At 33.8% G+C, this 17,641-nt stretch overlaps 1 protein-coding gene across 1 annotated transcript in view; it reads left to right on the top strand.

The window, feature by feature from the left end:
- LOC113575179 overlaps nucleotides 1-17,641 on the top strand; it is a 67,275-nt gene that overhangs the window by 13,826 nt on the left and 35,808 nt on the right. Inside the window, exons 11-21 of the mRNA XM_035527122.1 lie at nucleotides 3,535-3,649; nucleotides 6,522-6,658; nucleotides 8,086-8,163; nucleotides 8,744-8,879; nucleotides 10,348-10,461; nucleotides 11,406-11,578; nucleotides 12,815-12,957; nucleotides 13,047-13,156; nucleotides 14,346-14,478; nucleotides 15,502-15,618; nucleotides 17,218-17,317. Coding sequence (XP_035383015.1) covers nucleotides 3,535-3,649; nucleotides 6,522-6,658; nucleotides 8,086-8,163; nucleotides 8,744-8,879; nucleotides 10,348-10,461; nucleotides 11,406-11,578; nucleotides 12,815-12,957; nucleotides 13,047-13,156; nucleotides 14,346-14,478; nucleotides 15,502-15,618; nucleotides 17,218-17,317 — 1,356 coding nt within the window. The remainder of the gene's footprint in view (nucleotides 1-3,534; nucleotides 3,650-6,521; nucleotides 6,659-8,085; nucleotides 8,164-8,743; nucleotides 8,880-10,347; nucleotides 10,462-11,405; nucleotides 11,579-12,814; nucleotides 12,958-13,046; nucleotides 13,157-14,345; nucleotides 14,479-15,501; nucleotides 15,619-17,217; nucleotides 17,318-17,641) is intronic.

Genomic DNA, 17,641 nt, shown 5'->3' with positions numbered 1-17,641 from the left:
TCATACTTTTCCATGAATGCTCTTAATTGTTAAAATTATTTGTTCATTAAATATATGCCAATATAAAATGTGTGTTTGTTAAATAGGATTTCATATTTATTACTAGTTTGAAGATCAGGTCATATTTTAAGAGCCATTCAGGCAGAAATTAAGATGTTGATTTAACCCTTTTCAGTCTGTGCGAAACATTCCATTTTTGGTACTGGATGGCACAGATGCCAAAAAATCTTTATGTGAATATTGTAGTTTGTAGAATGGTATACATAGCATTTTAACCAACAGAATCAGTTCTTTAAAATGAGAATTTACATACAAGTTTAACCCATATTTGAACGAAGGTTTTATTCCGTTCATAAGACACATTTTTGATACATTCTATAAATACATTTTTTTTTCGATATAGAAATATGTAGAGTATATGTTCTGTTCACAATTTTGTTAGGGAAGCCAGAATCTGTCATGTAAAAGTTACAATCAATTTAGTTAGGAATTTGATTTTGCAATATTTAGTGATACAGAATGTTCATCATTCCTGTTTCATGTTACGAATTTCCAGAGTTATGCAAATAATAAAAAAGGCAAATACAATTACAATTTTAAAACTTTTTTTTTATGTATTGAATTATTACAAAAGGTCTTACTATTTTTGGCCCACTTACCTTTCTACATGTTGAACTAAAATGAAACAAAGCAAACAAAAAATACTGATGCACATTAATGTGCCCTTTAATTGCAGTTATGCAAAATGTTTTGTGTGTGTGTATGTATATATATATATATATATATATATATATATATATATATATATATATATATATATATATATATAATTTTTTATTATTATTATTATTTTTTTTTAAAGATATCTTTATATATAGTCATATAGAAAATATGACTCATGGCCATCAACAGATAGGTGCCTCCTCCTCTTCATGGCCTCCAGTGGGGGTGGACCTTGTGGACATTATTTCATCACACTGTTCAAAGGCTACCTATTTTCTTGACACTTTATTTGTCAATGTACAATTATTACACATTTAGATGGAACAGAGCAAAAAACATGTTAAAATCTAGTTAAACAATTACAAGTGATTCAGAAAAAGGATAGCTAGCTAGCTAGGCTGCTTAACAGACTGAATGAAGAATGCATCTGCTAACATCAGATAATGTTACATTTACATTGCAGTGAAGCAAAATGCTTGTTTCACCTCATCACGGCTGCTTTGATAGTGTGTCACTAAAAAAGCAAGCATGTTTATCTGTTCACAGCACATGCGTTTAGAGTTGTAGGTAAATCCGGTGTGCCAGTGAAACAATGACCTAAAAAAATCATTATATTCAACCAATAAGATTATCTCCTTCAATGCAGTGCAATATCCTGCAAACTTAGCTGAGGGCCAGCCAAGTTCGACTTTTCAATACTCTCTTCATGTGGTTTGTATTGCACTCGTTCCCATAACCCTCCACTCAACTGCTGCATGTCTCCATAGAAATTAATCAGAAGTTTAGCAAAAATCATCTGACTTTGCAAGTTGTGCCAAAGTGTTATAGCATTATAACATTTATATCATTTCTTATAAAATTAATACGTTATAGTAATAAACAGTTATAAAAATAGCTTACCTTAGTTATTAGACCAGGTTTCTCCTTTGGCAATGTAAAACGGAAGACACCTGAGAAGACATCATCGTATGTTATGTCAGTATAGTGGAGCGATTGGGGAATTTTTTCCCCCCAGCAAGATTATGAATGGAAACGAGTATGTGCCACAAACCTCTTAAGCAATGATATAAAAATGTAGGTCATGTTTTCCTCTTCATAGGGCAGTTTTAAAATCATTGGTTGAACAGCTGAGACAAATGTTTGTCATCAAAATGTCTTTCGAAATTTGACTGAGCTGACTTGAAAGGGTTAAATGTTCACAAACTTTTCTCACAGATGTAGGCCATCAAACAAATCTGGTGTCAAAGTCAAGGTGCTAGTAACACCAAGGTCACGGATTCAGATCCCCAGCAACATACGTACTGTCATACATATGACACTTTGAACAGGAGTGTCTGCTAGATGCTGAAAATGTCAAATTTATGCACACTTTGCCATCTACAACATTGATCACCACTGGACGTCTGTTTGTGGAATCATTTTGGGTGCAGGACCACTCTCAACCCAGGAGTGACATTGACGCAAATGATATTCATACAGTACTAGTATGGTCCTGTCGTTGGTAATAGACCTTTAATCAAAGACAACAGGGTGGCTAACAAATTGTATATGTTTTGTATTGGCTATAGTTAACCTGCATGTTACGTACAAAGTAGGTGGTGAGTGGATATTTACTGGATTCATTGAGATTCTGTAGGGCAGGCAAGGGCAGGCAAGGGACGATAACCAAAACCACAACAGAAGGCAGTACAAAGGACCAGACAAGCAGCCAACAAATGCGAGAACAGGCAGAGTGACGTACTCAGTGACAGCTAGCAAAAAAAAAAAGAAGCTTTGTATAGAGTAGACATAGACGGGCAGTACTTTGCAATGGTTCACATGGGTCTTATATAGTGGACTAATGGGAGAAGTAGGAACATGTGAGGATGATTAGTAACCAAAGATGTTTAGAAGTTTGGAGATGCAGAACTCTGTTGGTCAGTGGTGGGATTTCCTTCTTCAGCTCTGACAGTCTTGTAGGTGTTGACTTGTCAAACACAAGCAAACACTATACTATGTGGCATTTGGACAAAAATCATGCCCAGCAAAACAGCTGATGCACAATGTTAACATAAGCATGTCTGTTATTCTACATTAAAATGAGAAATACTACCCAATATTATACTACTATTGTTTTATCTGAATAGTAAAACACCACCTTGATGCAGTCATATTCTGAGCTGCAGCTTTTCCCCCTGCAAAACAAATGTATAGTATTTCATACTTCCTTTTTACTGTCTTATTCTGTATGAGATGTAAACATATTTAGAAAGCACTTATTTCAAATGAAAGAGTTCATCATAGTGGTTACATAGTGAGAGCTATATCTCATTAATTTTTTTATATAAAAAAAATAATTGCACAGTGTGTGCTTGTAAATCTTCTGCTTGTTTAGATCACTAAACAGCAGTTTCAAAAACTGGAAAAGATGTTCAAAAAAGTGTGTAAAGATGTGTAAAGAATTACTGCCTAGCAATACATAGATATAGCAATGGACCTCCCAAACAAATCTTATTAGCTATTATTAGTTGTTATAATTATTAGTGGTAAGTAATTTACCAATCCACAGCTCTGGTTCAAGGACTATAAAATGAATCATTTGTGTGTTCATTTTTATTGGCTGTAATTCAGGACAATGAATCTTTAAGAAATATATAGTCGGTCAATTAAAATAAAAGGAGGTAGAAAAGTAGATATGTAAAGCTGATCAAACGAGCATATTTCAGTAAATTACAAAACATTGGGTATTTTGCGTATGGTATGACTTGTCATTTTCATTAATTTTCTCAGATGTTTCTTGTAATTCACACAAATATTTCTTTCCATTTGCAGGTCTATTTAATGTACAAAATTCCAAGAAATACCACAATATGTGCTGCAACCTTATGTGAAATTACAATACTGGAAAAGAGCAATTTAATTACATTATTGGCTGACTACCCAAAAGGTATTGTATAGGTACAAATATTGTCTGTATTAACTCATAAATGGTCAATACCCCTTGCTAAATATGAAGAAATCAAATCTAAATAAAATTGACTAGATAATGATAATATATATAAAGCATAGGGTTGAGATTGGCCATATTTAATTTTAATTAAACGTGTTTTAAATCCATGTCTAATTACATTCTAATTCTGATATTTGTATTGAACTGGAGTAGAAGAGACACATTTAGCTAGGTTTCAGTATCCTGCATGCACGGCCATCTTGATTCAGTTAGTTTGGAATATTGTGCTTCAGTTACCTGTCTGTTGTCTATTTGAGTATTATTACACTGAATTGACATAGTGGTGTGATGACATGAGTTTGTACAAAATCTTCTGTGGGATCAAGTGAGTTCATTGCCTGCAGCAAGAGTTGGTGTGCCCAAGTTAACTAACCAGTTTACATTTTTATTGCATTTTGCTATAATTACATTCTAAATTTCATCTTTATTTGAATCTTTGAGCATTATCAGTTTTTTTATATTTATTTTTGATATATTTCTGATATATTTGTAATTTGTGTCAAAATACACTTAGTATTTCTTTTCCTTGGAATTGCTAAAAAAATGTGTACCTCTCAATATGTTTAGAAAGTACCAATAACTGGCAAAACAGAATTTATTTCAGATGTTAAACATGCTGTTTGTCTGTAGGAGCACACCATGCAAAGCAACATCATGGAAGTCCTGAACTGAATATGTAAACTTGAACTGTTATTATGACACCTAATTGGGAATGTCTGCAACAGTTTTGCCAGTTTACCTCTGTATCGTGCTTCCCCTCACATTAGTTTTTGCCAGATTTCCCTCTGGCAACTACTTGCACTTGTTCTGTTTTTTCTGACCTGTTCTGACTTGACAGGTCCACTCATTGCCATTATGCGCTGATGAGGTCTTGACAATTATCCTTGTACATTACTGATTTCCAATGATAGTGTACAGTGTTTACAGAGGGTCTACAGAAGTTGTATTGCAGTATAAGTTTTCAAAAATGTAGTGAAATTGCTATTAAAAGATAAATTGCTATGAGAAGTCATGGTATTTTACAGCAGTTAGAAGAAAGGTAGCAAAGCTCATAGGTAGAACTTCACTTTGACTAGTTCTTCCTTTCTGGCATAAAAAATGCTAACCCAGTAAAATAAGCAAAATAACTATAAAACATTGATGAAAAAGTACATTTTATCCAAAAACCTTTGAAGAGCGAAACTGTTATTGGATGTATGATTTTATTTTTATTCTGGCTCCCAGAATTTGTTGATAATTGGCATATAATTCTGGGCCAAGTCACTTTAGTCTTGTACCTCCATGTTATCTGATGTCCAGACAAACGAAAATATATCATCTGCTTCTTTTGTGATATTTTTCCTTTGACCTGTCCTGACCAGGGAAGAGCATTCCACTTCAGCCCCACAGAATTTCATGACTGTTTTAGTATTATGTATGGAGTCATTATCCTGCTGCAAGGCATTTTATTCCATCTGAGCAAACATGCTTCTGCATTCTGTATTCATACTATACCTGCTGTTTGCAGTACCAGCATTGCTAAAGAAAAGTGAACCGGTTATACAAGCAATCGTATATACCTGGATTTTCACAGATCAGATAGTATACTTTAAATCATGAGCTATTCATTTTTCACCATTAAACTCTTCTTTGGAACAGATTAATCTTCTTTATCTGTCCTTAAGACTATGCCCCAAAATGCTAAGAGCTCTTCATATACTTAGCAAGACAGTATCTGGCCTTTTTGTTCTGTATACTAAACAGTGGCTTTTAAAATGAAGTTCTTGTCAAACTCACACCTGGTTTTCTGTTATAGAAGCTTAATAGTTTTAAGATTTTATGGTTTAGAAAGTGACTGGCTAAGGGGGTAGTGCAGTGGGTAAATATAGGAAGAGTAATTCATTGTGGCTGTTCAGTGGTTGGAGTAGTGTGTAGTCTATATAGAACTGGTGAGATGCATTAATTGTGACAACAGGGATGATTCTGGCTTTAGTCACCAGAGAAGCCAGTGTGGGTTTGCATGTAATTAGGTTCAATAAGTGATAGGTCACTGGTTTTAAAGTGACCTTAGAAGGGGTAGGTCTGTGACACCAGAGTTCACTTTTCAGCCTTCCAAAGGTGTTGTGGCCTTAATTCAGTGATGTACCAATGAAGGGAGGTGCTGACATGATGATCCCTGTGAAGATCTTGCAAGTGGTTTCTTAGAGGCTTATTGTGAATTAAGTGAATAGGCTGCTCAGTGCCTAGATCTTCTGTGGCTTGTGAAAGACTATGAATATCTCGAATGTAAAATTTTCTTGCATTTATAAGATTCTTTTATCCAAAGTAACTTGTGACCAAGTTCAGTTCAAGTAATTGAGGGTTAATGGCTTAGCTCAGGGGCCCAACAGTGTTAATTTTGTAATGGTGGGGCTTGAATCAGCCTTCTGATTACTAGTCCAGAAGGTTGGGTATAAAGATGGAAACAGATAAAATGTAAAATATAATGTATTGCTAATTGTAAGTAGTTGTCCTGGCAATGAAACAAAAATATTTTTATTAAGGTATAAATATTTTCTACTGGAAACTTCTTATGAGACAAAAACCTTTGCATGTTACAAAAGTAGTACACCACAAAATGAGCTAAATTAAAGCTAAAGACTGAGTTTGGGCTCAATAAATAAGTTATTTCTTCTCAGGTACTGTTCATCTGAAATTCCATCCATTCTTACTGCCTGCTGGTGTCACTGTTCTATGCTTTCAGTAGTCAGATTGTGTGCTTTTAATGTTTTATTTTATGTAATGTTATTATACAACAAAATTAGCTAATAACAATTTTAATTTTTTAAAGCTGCCATGATGATTACGAGAGCAGCCAAAACCCATTTACACAATGTTAAACACGCCATCCGAGAAGCGTTTGCACTTGGAGTAGCCTCAAACCCTCAAAATGTTGTATTTCATAAGGACCTGAGTGTCAATCTCAAGGTAAGTGTCAGTCGCATGCATAATGTTCTCTAAATATTTTGTATTTCCTGAAATTGTATGGTAAATTAAAGTTTTGTGGTGGAAGTCTTCCTAGACAGTTTAGAGAAACAATATAATGATTGTAGAAATTGCTGTGCTATGAACTTACTCTAAGCTAAAGTTTATTCAAAGACTCAGAATGAGGGTGTCTCAGTTACACACACACACACACACACACGTCTGTAAGGGACAGGCACTTGGCATGTATAAGGGAGAAGGCGACTCCCCCCCCCCCCCCCCCCCTCAGCCCACCTTTATACTGTACATACTCAGTAGAGGGAAAAAGGTACAGCTCCCTACTAGGAGCTGTTTTGTCCTGCTACACCTATCTTCCCAGCACCAGTGTCAAGAACCTGGGTGGGTCAAATAGTGGGCAAGGTTGGGGTCAGAGAGACAAGAGGAAGCACCTGTAACAACTTACTGCACAAACTTTTCAAGAGGTTGATTAGAAGTTTTCTATCACAATATGAATGTCTGTTTAAGGTTAAATGTAATCGTTTATTTAAGATCTGAATCACAATTAGCAAAAAATTGTGCTGTAGCTCCTGGTCCCCTTAGGTTACAGGGAGCGTAAAATGCATAATATATTTTTAGTTGGGGTTCTAGTTGTAATTATTTAAAATCCTTTGTAGTGCCACTTCTAAAGAGAGAAATCTAGTTTTAACTGATGAAGTCGGAGCATACGAACACACACCTGTCCTTTCTTTTCTACAAACCTTTCATTCTACATCCTGGATAGTGCCTATGATCTGTTTAAAAGTTTTTTCTTTATCTGTGCCTTGGGTAATTTTTCTGAGTGAGTTTCTCTGAGTGGACAAACTCCTGATTTTGTCTTAAATTTATTTTAAAAGAGTGTTAGATAGCCCTTTTTTTAATGGAGTTATGTTAATTGGTAGTTAAATAAAAAAAAAGTGAGTAGTCAAGAAGTAGTTCTGCCTTTAGCTTTTAAAACTATTTGATAAAATAAAAAAAAAGGAGAATGTCAAAATTACCTATTAATTCAACAAACATCAAACTATCCTTTAAAAAGTCACCTCCTATGTATTTTGTGATCACATTTTAAAACAAGGGTTACATTTACAGCATTTGGCAGACACCCTTGTCCAAAGTGCATGGAAAAGTACTGGGTTTGATTAAAGCTTTTAGGTACACTATATTGCCAAAAGTATTTGCTCATCTGCCTTCGCACGCATATGAAATTGAGTGGCATCTGTTGCTGTTGTCACCCAGGTAGACGAACAATCATGAGGCTGAGAAATCCAAAATAAATAAACCAGGGGCATAGCCATAATATTAAGTGTCCTGTTATTTAATTTTGCTAGTATGTAACATTTTCATAAAAGGTTTTGGCTGTGAGGGTGACTGATGAATGATGTACCTATTTTTAGGCCAGAGATCATAAGATTTTCACATCATTTATGGAGTCCACAAATAAAGTTATGCATGTAAAAGCCAGCAAAACAAAGGTGAGAGAATATTCATAAATGTAATCTTAATTCTGACATTAACATTGTTTTGGTTTATTTTAAAATGAAGGACTGTGCTGCAAAATTGGAAAAAGTAGCTTTTCAGAATGCGAAGGCCGTACTACTAATCCACAAAAGTATAGTTTTCTTCTTCACCCTGTGGCATTTCTGCTAGCACATCTCATGACTCATTAGGCATAGATTGTTGTCAATCTATTAGTCAAACTAATATCCACAGGAGAATATTAAAATCACAAGCTGCTGTAAATCAAGCAGAAGTGTTAAATATATACACTTGCCCAGCATTTTCTACTTTAGTTTATAATGATTTCAGACCAGAATTTTTACATATATGTTGAACAACTGAAATTAAAGAACATTTAGAACCTTCATTCACAGATGATTTATTTATCTCTATATAAAAAAGACAGTATTATTACCAGACTTGGTCTTGTTTTGGTTTAGGACTACATATTATTCTAGACTTCCTCCTTCAGTCATAGTACCTTTATCTTTAAAAGAATATGGATTGCTTTATCTATACACATGTGAATTAACCTTCTTTATTTATATATCTCAGTGCTTCTGGAAGAAAACCATTCAACCCGATAGTGCTTTTGCCAAGATCTGGGAAGTATTCCTTTTTTGGAGTGTCACAGTTTCAATTTTCATCGAAACATGGGTGCTCTTTTTCACCAACAATGTGGAGACAACTGGTATGTAAATCCATACATCAGCATTTGTTTTCATTTCTAAGTATATTTATTTGATCTTCATGAGTTTCATTTAGTATTTGTAAAAAAAAAATGAAACCTGACAATTTTGTCATTTGCTCATAGTAAATTCACTGGTTTCACAAGCATAGAGCCTAGATCCTGCCCTTACCTCTCTTCTGTGTACATGCCATCTCTGCTTCATCTGCTTGATTTTCCATTTTTCAATGATTTAATATATCAATGAAATGATATTTCTGGCATTGTCAATTTGACTTTGGGAAGAACATGTACATCTGTAGTAAATTGTTTATACATTATTGGATCCATAATTCAATCAATTGTAGCTCAACATTAAGCTGCACATTGTAGTTACACTGTGTTATTGACAACAACAAAGTGATATTGGAATTTTTCATAGGATAACATCAAAAAGTGAGGTGAAATGGAGTGCACATAATTGATCGGCATAACTGTTTCACACACAGTGTAAGCATCCCTGTCATGGCATGTCAGCTGAACAAGTTGCTTTCATATATTGTAAGCATATAAATCATGAACTTTGGCTGTACATGTCTCAAATGTGAGTTGTGAGCTGAGATATGAAATAACATCTGTGTTGTTGGTATATGAATAATAGAGATGTGAATGTCATTACTGCATCAAGGCAGGCATGCATTTACATTTACAGCTTTGGCAGATACTCTTATCCAGTGCTATTTAATTAAACATTTATCAGCTTTCTAACATCTTCCTCTCTCATTCTATAGTCCATTTAAAAAAATGTGGATGACCTCTACTTTGATAGTTTTGCACAGGTCTCTCTATCGCAGGCTGTAAATGACCATAAAATATCATTTGTATTCTGGCTTCAGTTTTTAATAGCTGAGAAATATAGAATTTAAACAGTTTTAATTATAGTTGTTCATGCTGTTGTTAGCTGCCCTAGTATAGAGGAGCTTTGGGATTGATTAGTGCTTTGGGATGATTTAAACTCAGTTTTATTTTCTCCAAAAGAATGAACGCTTGACTCTGTCTGTCTGAAAATGAAACAAAATTTGTACAACTTGAATAAGAAAACTTGATTTGGGGTTTCAAATGAACATTTTATTAATTCAAAACTGCTAAATACAAATTTATATCTTGAAGTCATGCTTTACAAATTCAAATTATATGCAGAGTAAGTAAATTCAAAGTATTCACACATATACTCACACTAATTTAAATCTTTATTGCATATTCCAATATTCATTTGCTGTTATGTGTCCACTATAAAAGTCCACTATAAAAATTCAGTATTGTATAAACCTTGCTGCTTTCTTAAACCATTGTTTATAATATTTTGTGTTGTAGAGGCCATTTTGGTGCATACTTTGAAATTAAAGTACTTACTAAATGCTACCCTGTTGTTATTTTAACATTTTTAGTATCTAGTACTTTTAAGCTAAAGTAAGTTCTTCTTTTATTACAGGATTTTTAAATGAAGGATGGGGAGCCTTCTATCTTGCCATCAGTTGTGTGGTTGATCTTGTTGCCATTGCCGACATATTTGTCACCCTTCGCACTGAAGTTATAACTAAAGATGGTAAAGTTGCATTCTCATTTAAAATGTAAAATTGAGACATTGTTGCATGTATATCCATGAGTAGAATTTGATTAGAATCAAATTTTCAGTCAAAATTATTTAACACAGATATTTGATTGATTTATAGACCTCCAGTCTAATCTTATTTTATGTTGTTGACAGAAATTTGAGATATTTATTATGATGGAATTTCTCAGCAAATCTAGTTAGTGATCTGCTCATGGATTTACAATGAGAAAAGATTTGATCTTTTAACCTTTTAGTGCTTCTGTGACCCATCTTGTAAGCTTGGCCACCTGTGGCCATGTAGTTGAGGACTTTGTCGCATAAAATCCAGTGAAATCTCTGACACATTTATTAAAAAAGAGTAGAGAAATTAAAGAATCAAATTCTTTAAAAAATGCATCAGACTTGATGTGAAGATTAAATAATGGTAGAAATCATAAATTTTTTTTAAACTGAAAAAATTGTACTTCTTGTGAATAGCAATTTATTATAATGTCGGGTACCATAAATGAATGTGTATAAACAAAACATTGAATGATTTTCCCTCTTAAGGTCTTCAAAAATTGAGTGAGATAGCTTAAGGCTTGCAGAACAATAAGATAGAAAGGAACTAGCCTTTCTAATGGATCCACTACCCACTGATGCAATATTTATTTAATATGTCACATAGTTACACATGATACTCTCTAACGTGACGGTGATACCCCCTCTCTCCTCTACATTCATGTACAATATGTGCAAGTCACAAAATTAACAAAACATATTTCAAAGTCACAAAGGTATCAGCATATTGTATGTCTTTCATCACTTATGGTGATTGGGTTTGAAGTTCTGTTGATTACTGTCATAGATTTATCTTTTCATAGACTGTTATAGATTTATCTTTTCTTTGCATAACTTTTTGTCTAAGTGTTTTTGAATTTTTTTTTCATGGACAGGATGTTTGTCAGATTTATCAGAACTATTTGAGCACTACAGAGCCTCTTGGAACCTATATTATGATGTCCTTGCCGTATTACCTTTGGATTGGATTTCATTTTCTGAAGATGGCACAGGGCACTGGCAACTTTTGAGCTATGTCCGAATGAACAAACTTATATGGCTTCGTAAGGTAAAATGTTTACTTTATGTAATTTAATTCTTAATCTGTACAGTACTTTTTGGGATAGGCACAGGAGAAATTAATGTCCTACAGGTCTGCCTCTACCTCATAAATAATTGCATAACCACATGTAAGTATCATCATGAAAATGATAAAGGTTTATCAAGTAGTATAGTGTGATACATACAGAGCAGCTTGGAAAGATCAATGATAAATTACAGACACATTAAAATTGCTTTTAATATCGATCAAATCCTTTTTGCTATGTAGCTCAAATATGGACAGAGAAAGACAGTATTTTTTTTAACTAAGGTCAATATTTATTAAAAAGAACAATTTTTAAATAATGTCTTGAGAAAAAAATATTACAATGTAAATAGTAAATCACAACAGAATAAAACTAACTTCAGTTTGACGATATAAGGTGCAAAGTTTCATATTTTCCACATGTCCAAATGGCATGCTGTTGAATGAAAAGTGCTAAGGTTGGATGATGTGACAAAGTTTAGGTGGTATGGTGATTTTTGTCTTCTCATTCAATCTTACCTTTCTCATTAAGCATAATTCCTAAATATTGAAATGAAGTGGTAAATGCAGCGCTAAAAATTGTTTGAAACAGAATGAAGATAAAGGTGCTTCTTTACTATGTGGAAGCCCTAAATGAGAAAATATTTTGAATCGCAGTAAAGTACTTTATTAAATCTCTATGACATAGGAAGAGAGAGTCTTTACTGAAAATTAGTCAATAAGAAATTTTTAAAAACAATGGAAACAGCAATATATGTCTTTCATTATTTTGTGTAGTTATGAAAATGCCATGGAGCATCAGGATTAAGTATTGTGAGCCTTAAGCCTCCTTTACCTTCATCTTCTATATGTCAAGTAAGGGTGGGGGCATTACATGTAAGCATGTAATTAATTAGGTTGCATTATTAAAAGATACCTGTTCTCCAACTATACTTATCTTTTTACTACAATACTGCGTTCCAAAATACCTGATTGCACTGGGTTTTAGACTGCAATGTTGTATTCAAATGACTTGGAGAAATGTATCCAATTTTCATAAAAATAAAACTCTTTGTGCAATCTCATTTATATTGATTTTCAACTTTTTGTGCCTGCCCTTCCACCCTTAAGCACTTTATATTAAGGCATTTTATTACTATCTGTACTTACTTGAATATACTTTGTAAAACTCATATGTTGAATTGATATCCATTGACAACTGTTGTATTCTGACTTTAGGTTTACTTGTATTTTAATAAAAAAGAAAATGACATGAAACAGAATACATATGAGCAAAGAGCTGCAAAATGCATTTTTCTTTTGATTTTCTCTGTGCATTTTTGTGCTGGATTATTGTATGCATCAGCATGTAACACATTCAGGTAAGAGCTAAAAAAACTAAATCTCTGAAATAGTTCAAGGTTAACAAATGCATGTAGTTTAAACCTATTTGTCTTATCATCAACATGAGGTGTGATGAGAATTCATGGGCCTGGAATGCTGGACTTAAAACTGCTAAGTCCAATTTCTATCACTACATGTACGCAGCATACTTCAGCACCACAACTATGACAACTGTTGGTAAGAAATTAATTTTGCTGCTTTGCTACTGAAAACTAAATAATTTGCTATTTAAAATCCCTTAAGGGAAGCCTTGGAGAAAAGCTTCCTGATTGGTTAAGACCGCCAAATCATATTGAGACTTATTTACAGATGTAATGCAACAGAACCAGCCAGATGCTTGTGGATTAATCGGTAGAGTTTTACTGATTATAGGGCAAACCAAACTCATATTCAAAACACAGTGAAGGTCAAAACACAAGATGATTTAAAAGCCAGGAAGACATCCAGAGAGCACAATAGAGCAAAAAAATAAATGTAAAAAATTAATGCCAGAGGCCAAAACCAAGGCAAAAAACAACAAGGAACATCAGTCAAAAACACAAGCTCCAAATACAAAAAAAACCACTCAGTACACTTTGAATAAACCATGGCCTCATAATGAGGAAAAAGAAGCCATTTGTAAATGTGAGGTGAAATTTGAAACAGGTGATAATTATTCTTGTGATATTTGGAGAGTAGTTCCTGATTGGACTGAAGGGTGAGCTCTTCACTTGGTTACTTGGTGGAATCTGGGAATTGGGAGTCCAGAGCTGCAGATCTGGGGAGTGGCATGAGAACTGATTACAAAAAACAAGACAGTAACAGTCTTTTTTTCTTAGCAAAACTATTTTAGTGATGGCTATCAGAATGTACAGCCAATTTAGCTATTATATTCTTGAAATAGTTTACAACAGCCCCATAAAGCTGTACAATCTTTACCTTTGTTACAGTTTTTTTTTTTTATATACAGTTTTATACTGTTAGAACTTGGTTTTACACTTGAAACAGGCACTTAAATCATAAGCTACTCCAGGAGGCGTTCAACATGACACCTTTAAATTTACCATAAAAATTGCAAGACGTAATAAAGAAAAACTTCAATGTGAATTTCCATTTTTATGCATTATGTAAATATAATTAATCCATACCTGTTGATTAGGGAAATGATGTTTTCATCTAACTTTTGTAATTGCATCATTATATGCCCACCCCTCCATGAAAAATTCTAGTTGCTGTAGAGCGAGGGTTCATGCAAAAAAGACTGCACTTTCCAATTTACCCTGTATCAGATAACAGTGTTCCTTTTTTGGGTGATCAAATAGATCACATATGTACATTATGCCTGTAATTACACTCAACCGTCTAATCGCAACTTTTCTTTTTATAGGATATGGTGACATTGTCCCCATCACGGTGAAGGAACGCTTAGCAGCAGCAACTGTGGCCATTGTTGGTCTGTTTGTTTTTAACTACATCATTAGTCAAGTTTATGCCACACTTGCCAGTAAAAATGCAACCAGGTATGAGTCTCCCTAACATATTCAGTTTGAGTTGTATTTGATGGGGAGTGATTGCATAGTCCTAAATTGGCTATTCTGTGTTAAATAATTCAAACACGTTTAATGCTTATAGGCAAACTACAAACAAAATTTCTAGGGTGGGGATGTCAACATTATTTTGCTATAAAAACAAGTATTTTTTAAATTATACATACATACATATTTTATATATATGTGTGTGTGTGTGTGTGTGTGTGTGCGCGGGTGTAGTGGCGATTCTAAAGTTTAGATTTTAGGGAATTTAGGTCTCATGCTGTCATTGTAAACTTTAACACTGCTGTAGTAACCCTCAGGGATCTCTCACAGGCCTGGGGCCACAAACAGTTGTCTGCGGGCAAGCTCGTGACTTGGTTCGTCTAAAATTGGACTAGAAAGACTATTGTAAAACAATAAAACATAAATACCTAAAGACTAATCTAAAAAAAACATGAAAAGCCTAACGAAATATTTCATGCTTTTACCTGATATTTATCTTTTCATTTTTAATCCCAAATGCTTAGCATACTTTTTAAATTGTTCTTTTATTTTTGTGGTGCATTGCATTTTGCAACTTTTCTTTACATGTTCACATTGTGCTACCGACTTACATTAATGTAAAAGATTCTTTGTCTTTTTTAGATCCTGGGCCAATATTCAAAAAGCACAAATCCTAAAAAACAGAGTGATTGTCTGACTGTCATGTGCATCCTCTGCATCACATGCAGCCAAACACTGCATCTTTTCGAGCTGTGGCTCATGCAACATCAGGGGATGGCATAACACTCAGAGGATAGTGCTGTCTACCCCCTTCTGATATATAGGTTCACAGACATCTGTGATTGGTCAGTGAGTGTCACAGTAAATGACAGGGGAGAGAGAGTGTAGGCCACCCCTTCCCTCTTGAGAGTATGACAAACTTAGGTGTCATCATCTCTGGATGAAAGGTAAACACTTTTCTGTATTTATGCAAAATGCATGTGATCCATTGTCTTTTCCTCCCCTTAGGGTGGCTTTTCAGAATCTCCTTTCAGCCATGAGTCTTTTAATGGAACAAGAAGACATGAGTATATCTTTACAGAATAGAATAACAGAATACATGAGTCTCCTTTGGACAAAATACCAGTAAGTCTTCTTGTTGTTGCTTTGTTTTTTGGGTTAGAAGAAACTGTAGCAAAACAATGCAACCATAACATTTTAATGTATAATAGAATATTAAATATTACCAACATTAATGAAGTTACAAGCCAGATCCCAGTATTATCTTCATTTCTCTACTTTATAACATATTACTGTATATAACGCTTTAAAGTACTGCTACAATAATTAAAATGCAGTAACTGAATTTATATTTATTGCCATTTGTTTCCAAGTTGATAAATGGTATTATCATTTATGATATTAAGAACCAGAACAAGACAGTGTTCTCAAGTATGAACAGTACTATACAAAATGGACAAAACCAATTACATTATTGCAAAAAGTATGTTTCTTATCTACTTTTTAAAAAGGTATGCTGGTGAAGAGAAAATCTGCTAAAGAAGAAGCTAAACATGAATGTAAAAATGCACCCCCAATTATCTGTTCATGGAAAGTATATCAGACCACTAGAACCCCACCAGTTTAAACTCAAATAACCTAAAGAGAGACTGTTTCAGTTAGTTCATATTAAATACAAAAATTAGAACAAAATTCTCTCAGCATTGGGAAGAATTGTAACATACACTGTTACTCTCAACTGATGAATGATATCAATGAGCTCAAATACTGTACTGAAAATTTCAAATGTTTTACAACTCAATTTTGTAATTTTTATTAGTTTTTTACTGACATTTTTCATTTAATGACCTTGCATATACCTAACTCGCTTAAAACAGTCCAGAAAAATACGCCAATATTAAAAACTAATAAACTTAAATTGTAGGAATTCTCAAATATTTGAAAATGTTAACACGTTATTGGCTTCTGTGTTTTGCACACATACTTTTGTCCCTCAGATTTTAACCCTACTTTTTTGTTTGCCCCAAATACTTACATAGATTTTTTAAACATGTATGCATTTCCCTGTTAGCTCATGATTCTAAAAAGATTTGAGGGGAAAACACTTTAAAACCTGCTAGACAGCTACTTAATAGTCCATTAAAGATGATCAGAAATATGTTGAACATTCTGGCTAATATAGCTATCATATGCCAATAATCACATGATTTTGTCCAGCAATTATATATTACATACATATATTACCCATTACAGAATTCTCTCTGTTCAGATTGTGCAAGTGGTTAGACAACAAAAGAATCTCTTTGTTTAGACAAAAGTTGTCCATTAAACAAAAGGCCCTCTGTTTCAAAGTCATGTGAAACGTGAGGGCAAAATAACCAGTTAGCTCATATCAATTGATGGTCAAATCTGTAATCATGCTAGGATACTTATAATGCTCAGAAATCTAAATTTTATTAGGCAGTATATCTCGTCATTAGAGCAGGAGTGCTTTAAAATTGTTTAATTTCCAGTAACTGTTTCCTAAAATCAAAATGATCAGATTCCCAGACATGGTTTATGCCTTGCCTTATCCAAGAGTGTAATACTGTGGTAAGTCAACTTTGAAAATCTATAGGTTCATGTATCCATGTCTGGAAACTGAGATTTAATATAATTTTCAATAGTTGTACATATTGTTTTTTGTTTTAAAATATTGTATGTGTCTGCCTTCACTGTTATCAGGGGTGAAGCACATCCAAGAGGTCCTTTTATAATGCATGATTTACCAGTTGAACTTCAGCAAATTGTTCTTGTAAAGGAGAGAGGAAAGCTACTGTCAAAGGTCAGTTCTTTAAGATATAAGTGTGTGATGTGTGCCTGCCCATACTGGCTTTTTTAAATGGTGCTATATTTACCTTGGCATAATTGAATAAGGAGAGTTGGTACATGGACCTGACATACTGTGAACCTCCATCAAATGTAAATCCCACAAATGTAAATCCCACATAAGCAAAACAGGGTTGTAAAATGGACCAATTCCAGAAATCCTATACTGTTAGGTAACAGGCTTGTCTAATCAATATTTATGCCCACAAAATTTGCATACACCAGCCCATGTTAACCACCTTTTTTTGACTGAAGCCAGATCATACACTAGTGAGCCAAC

The sequence above is a fragment of the Electrophorus electricus genome, chromosome 6 (genome assembly GCF_013358815.1).
Source record: "Electrophorus electricus isolate fEleEle1 chromosome 6, fEleEle1.pri, whole genome shotgun sequence".
Taxonomy (NCBI): domain Eukaryota; kingdom Metazoa; phylum Chordata; class Actinopteri; order Gymnotiformes; family Gymnotidae; genus Electrophorus; species Electrophorus electricus.
This window is presented reverse-complemented; position numbering and strand designations above follow the sequence as displayed.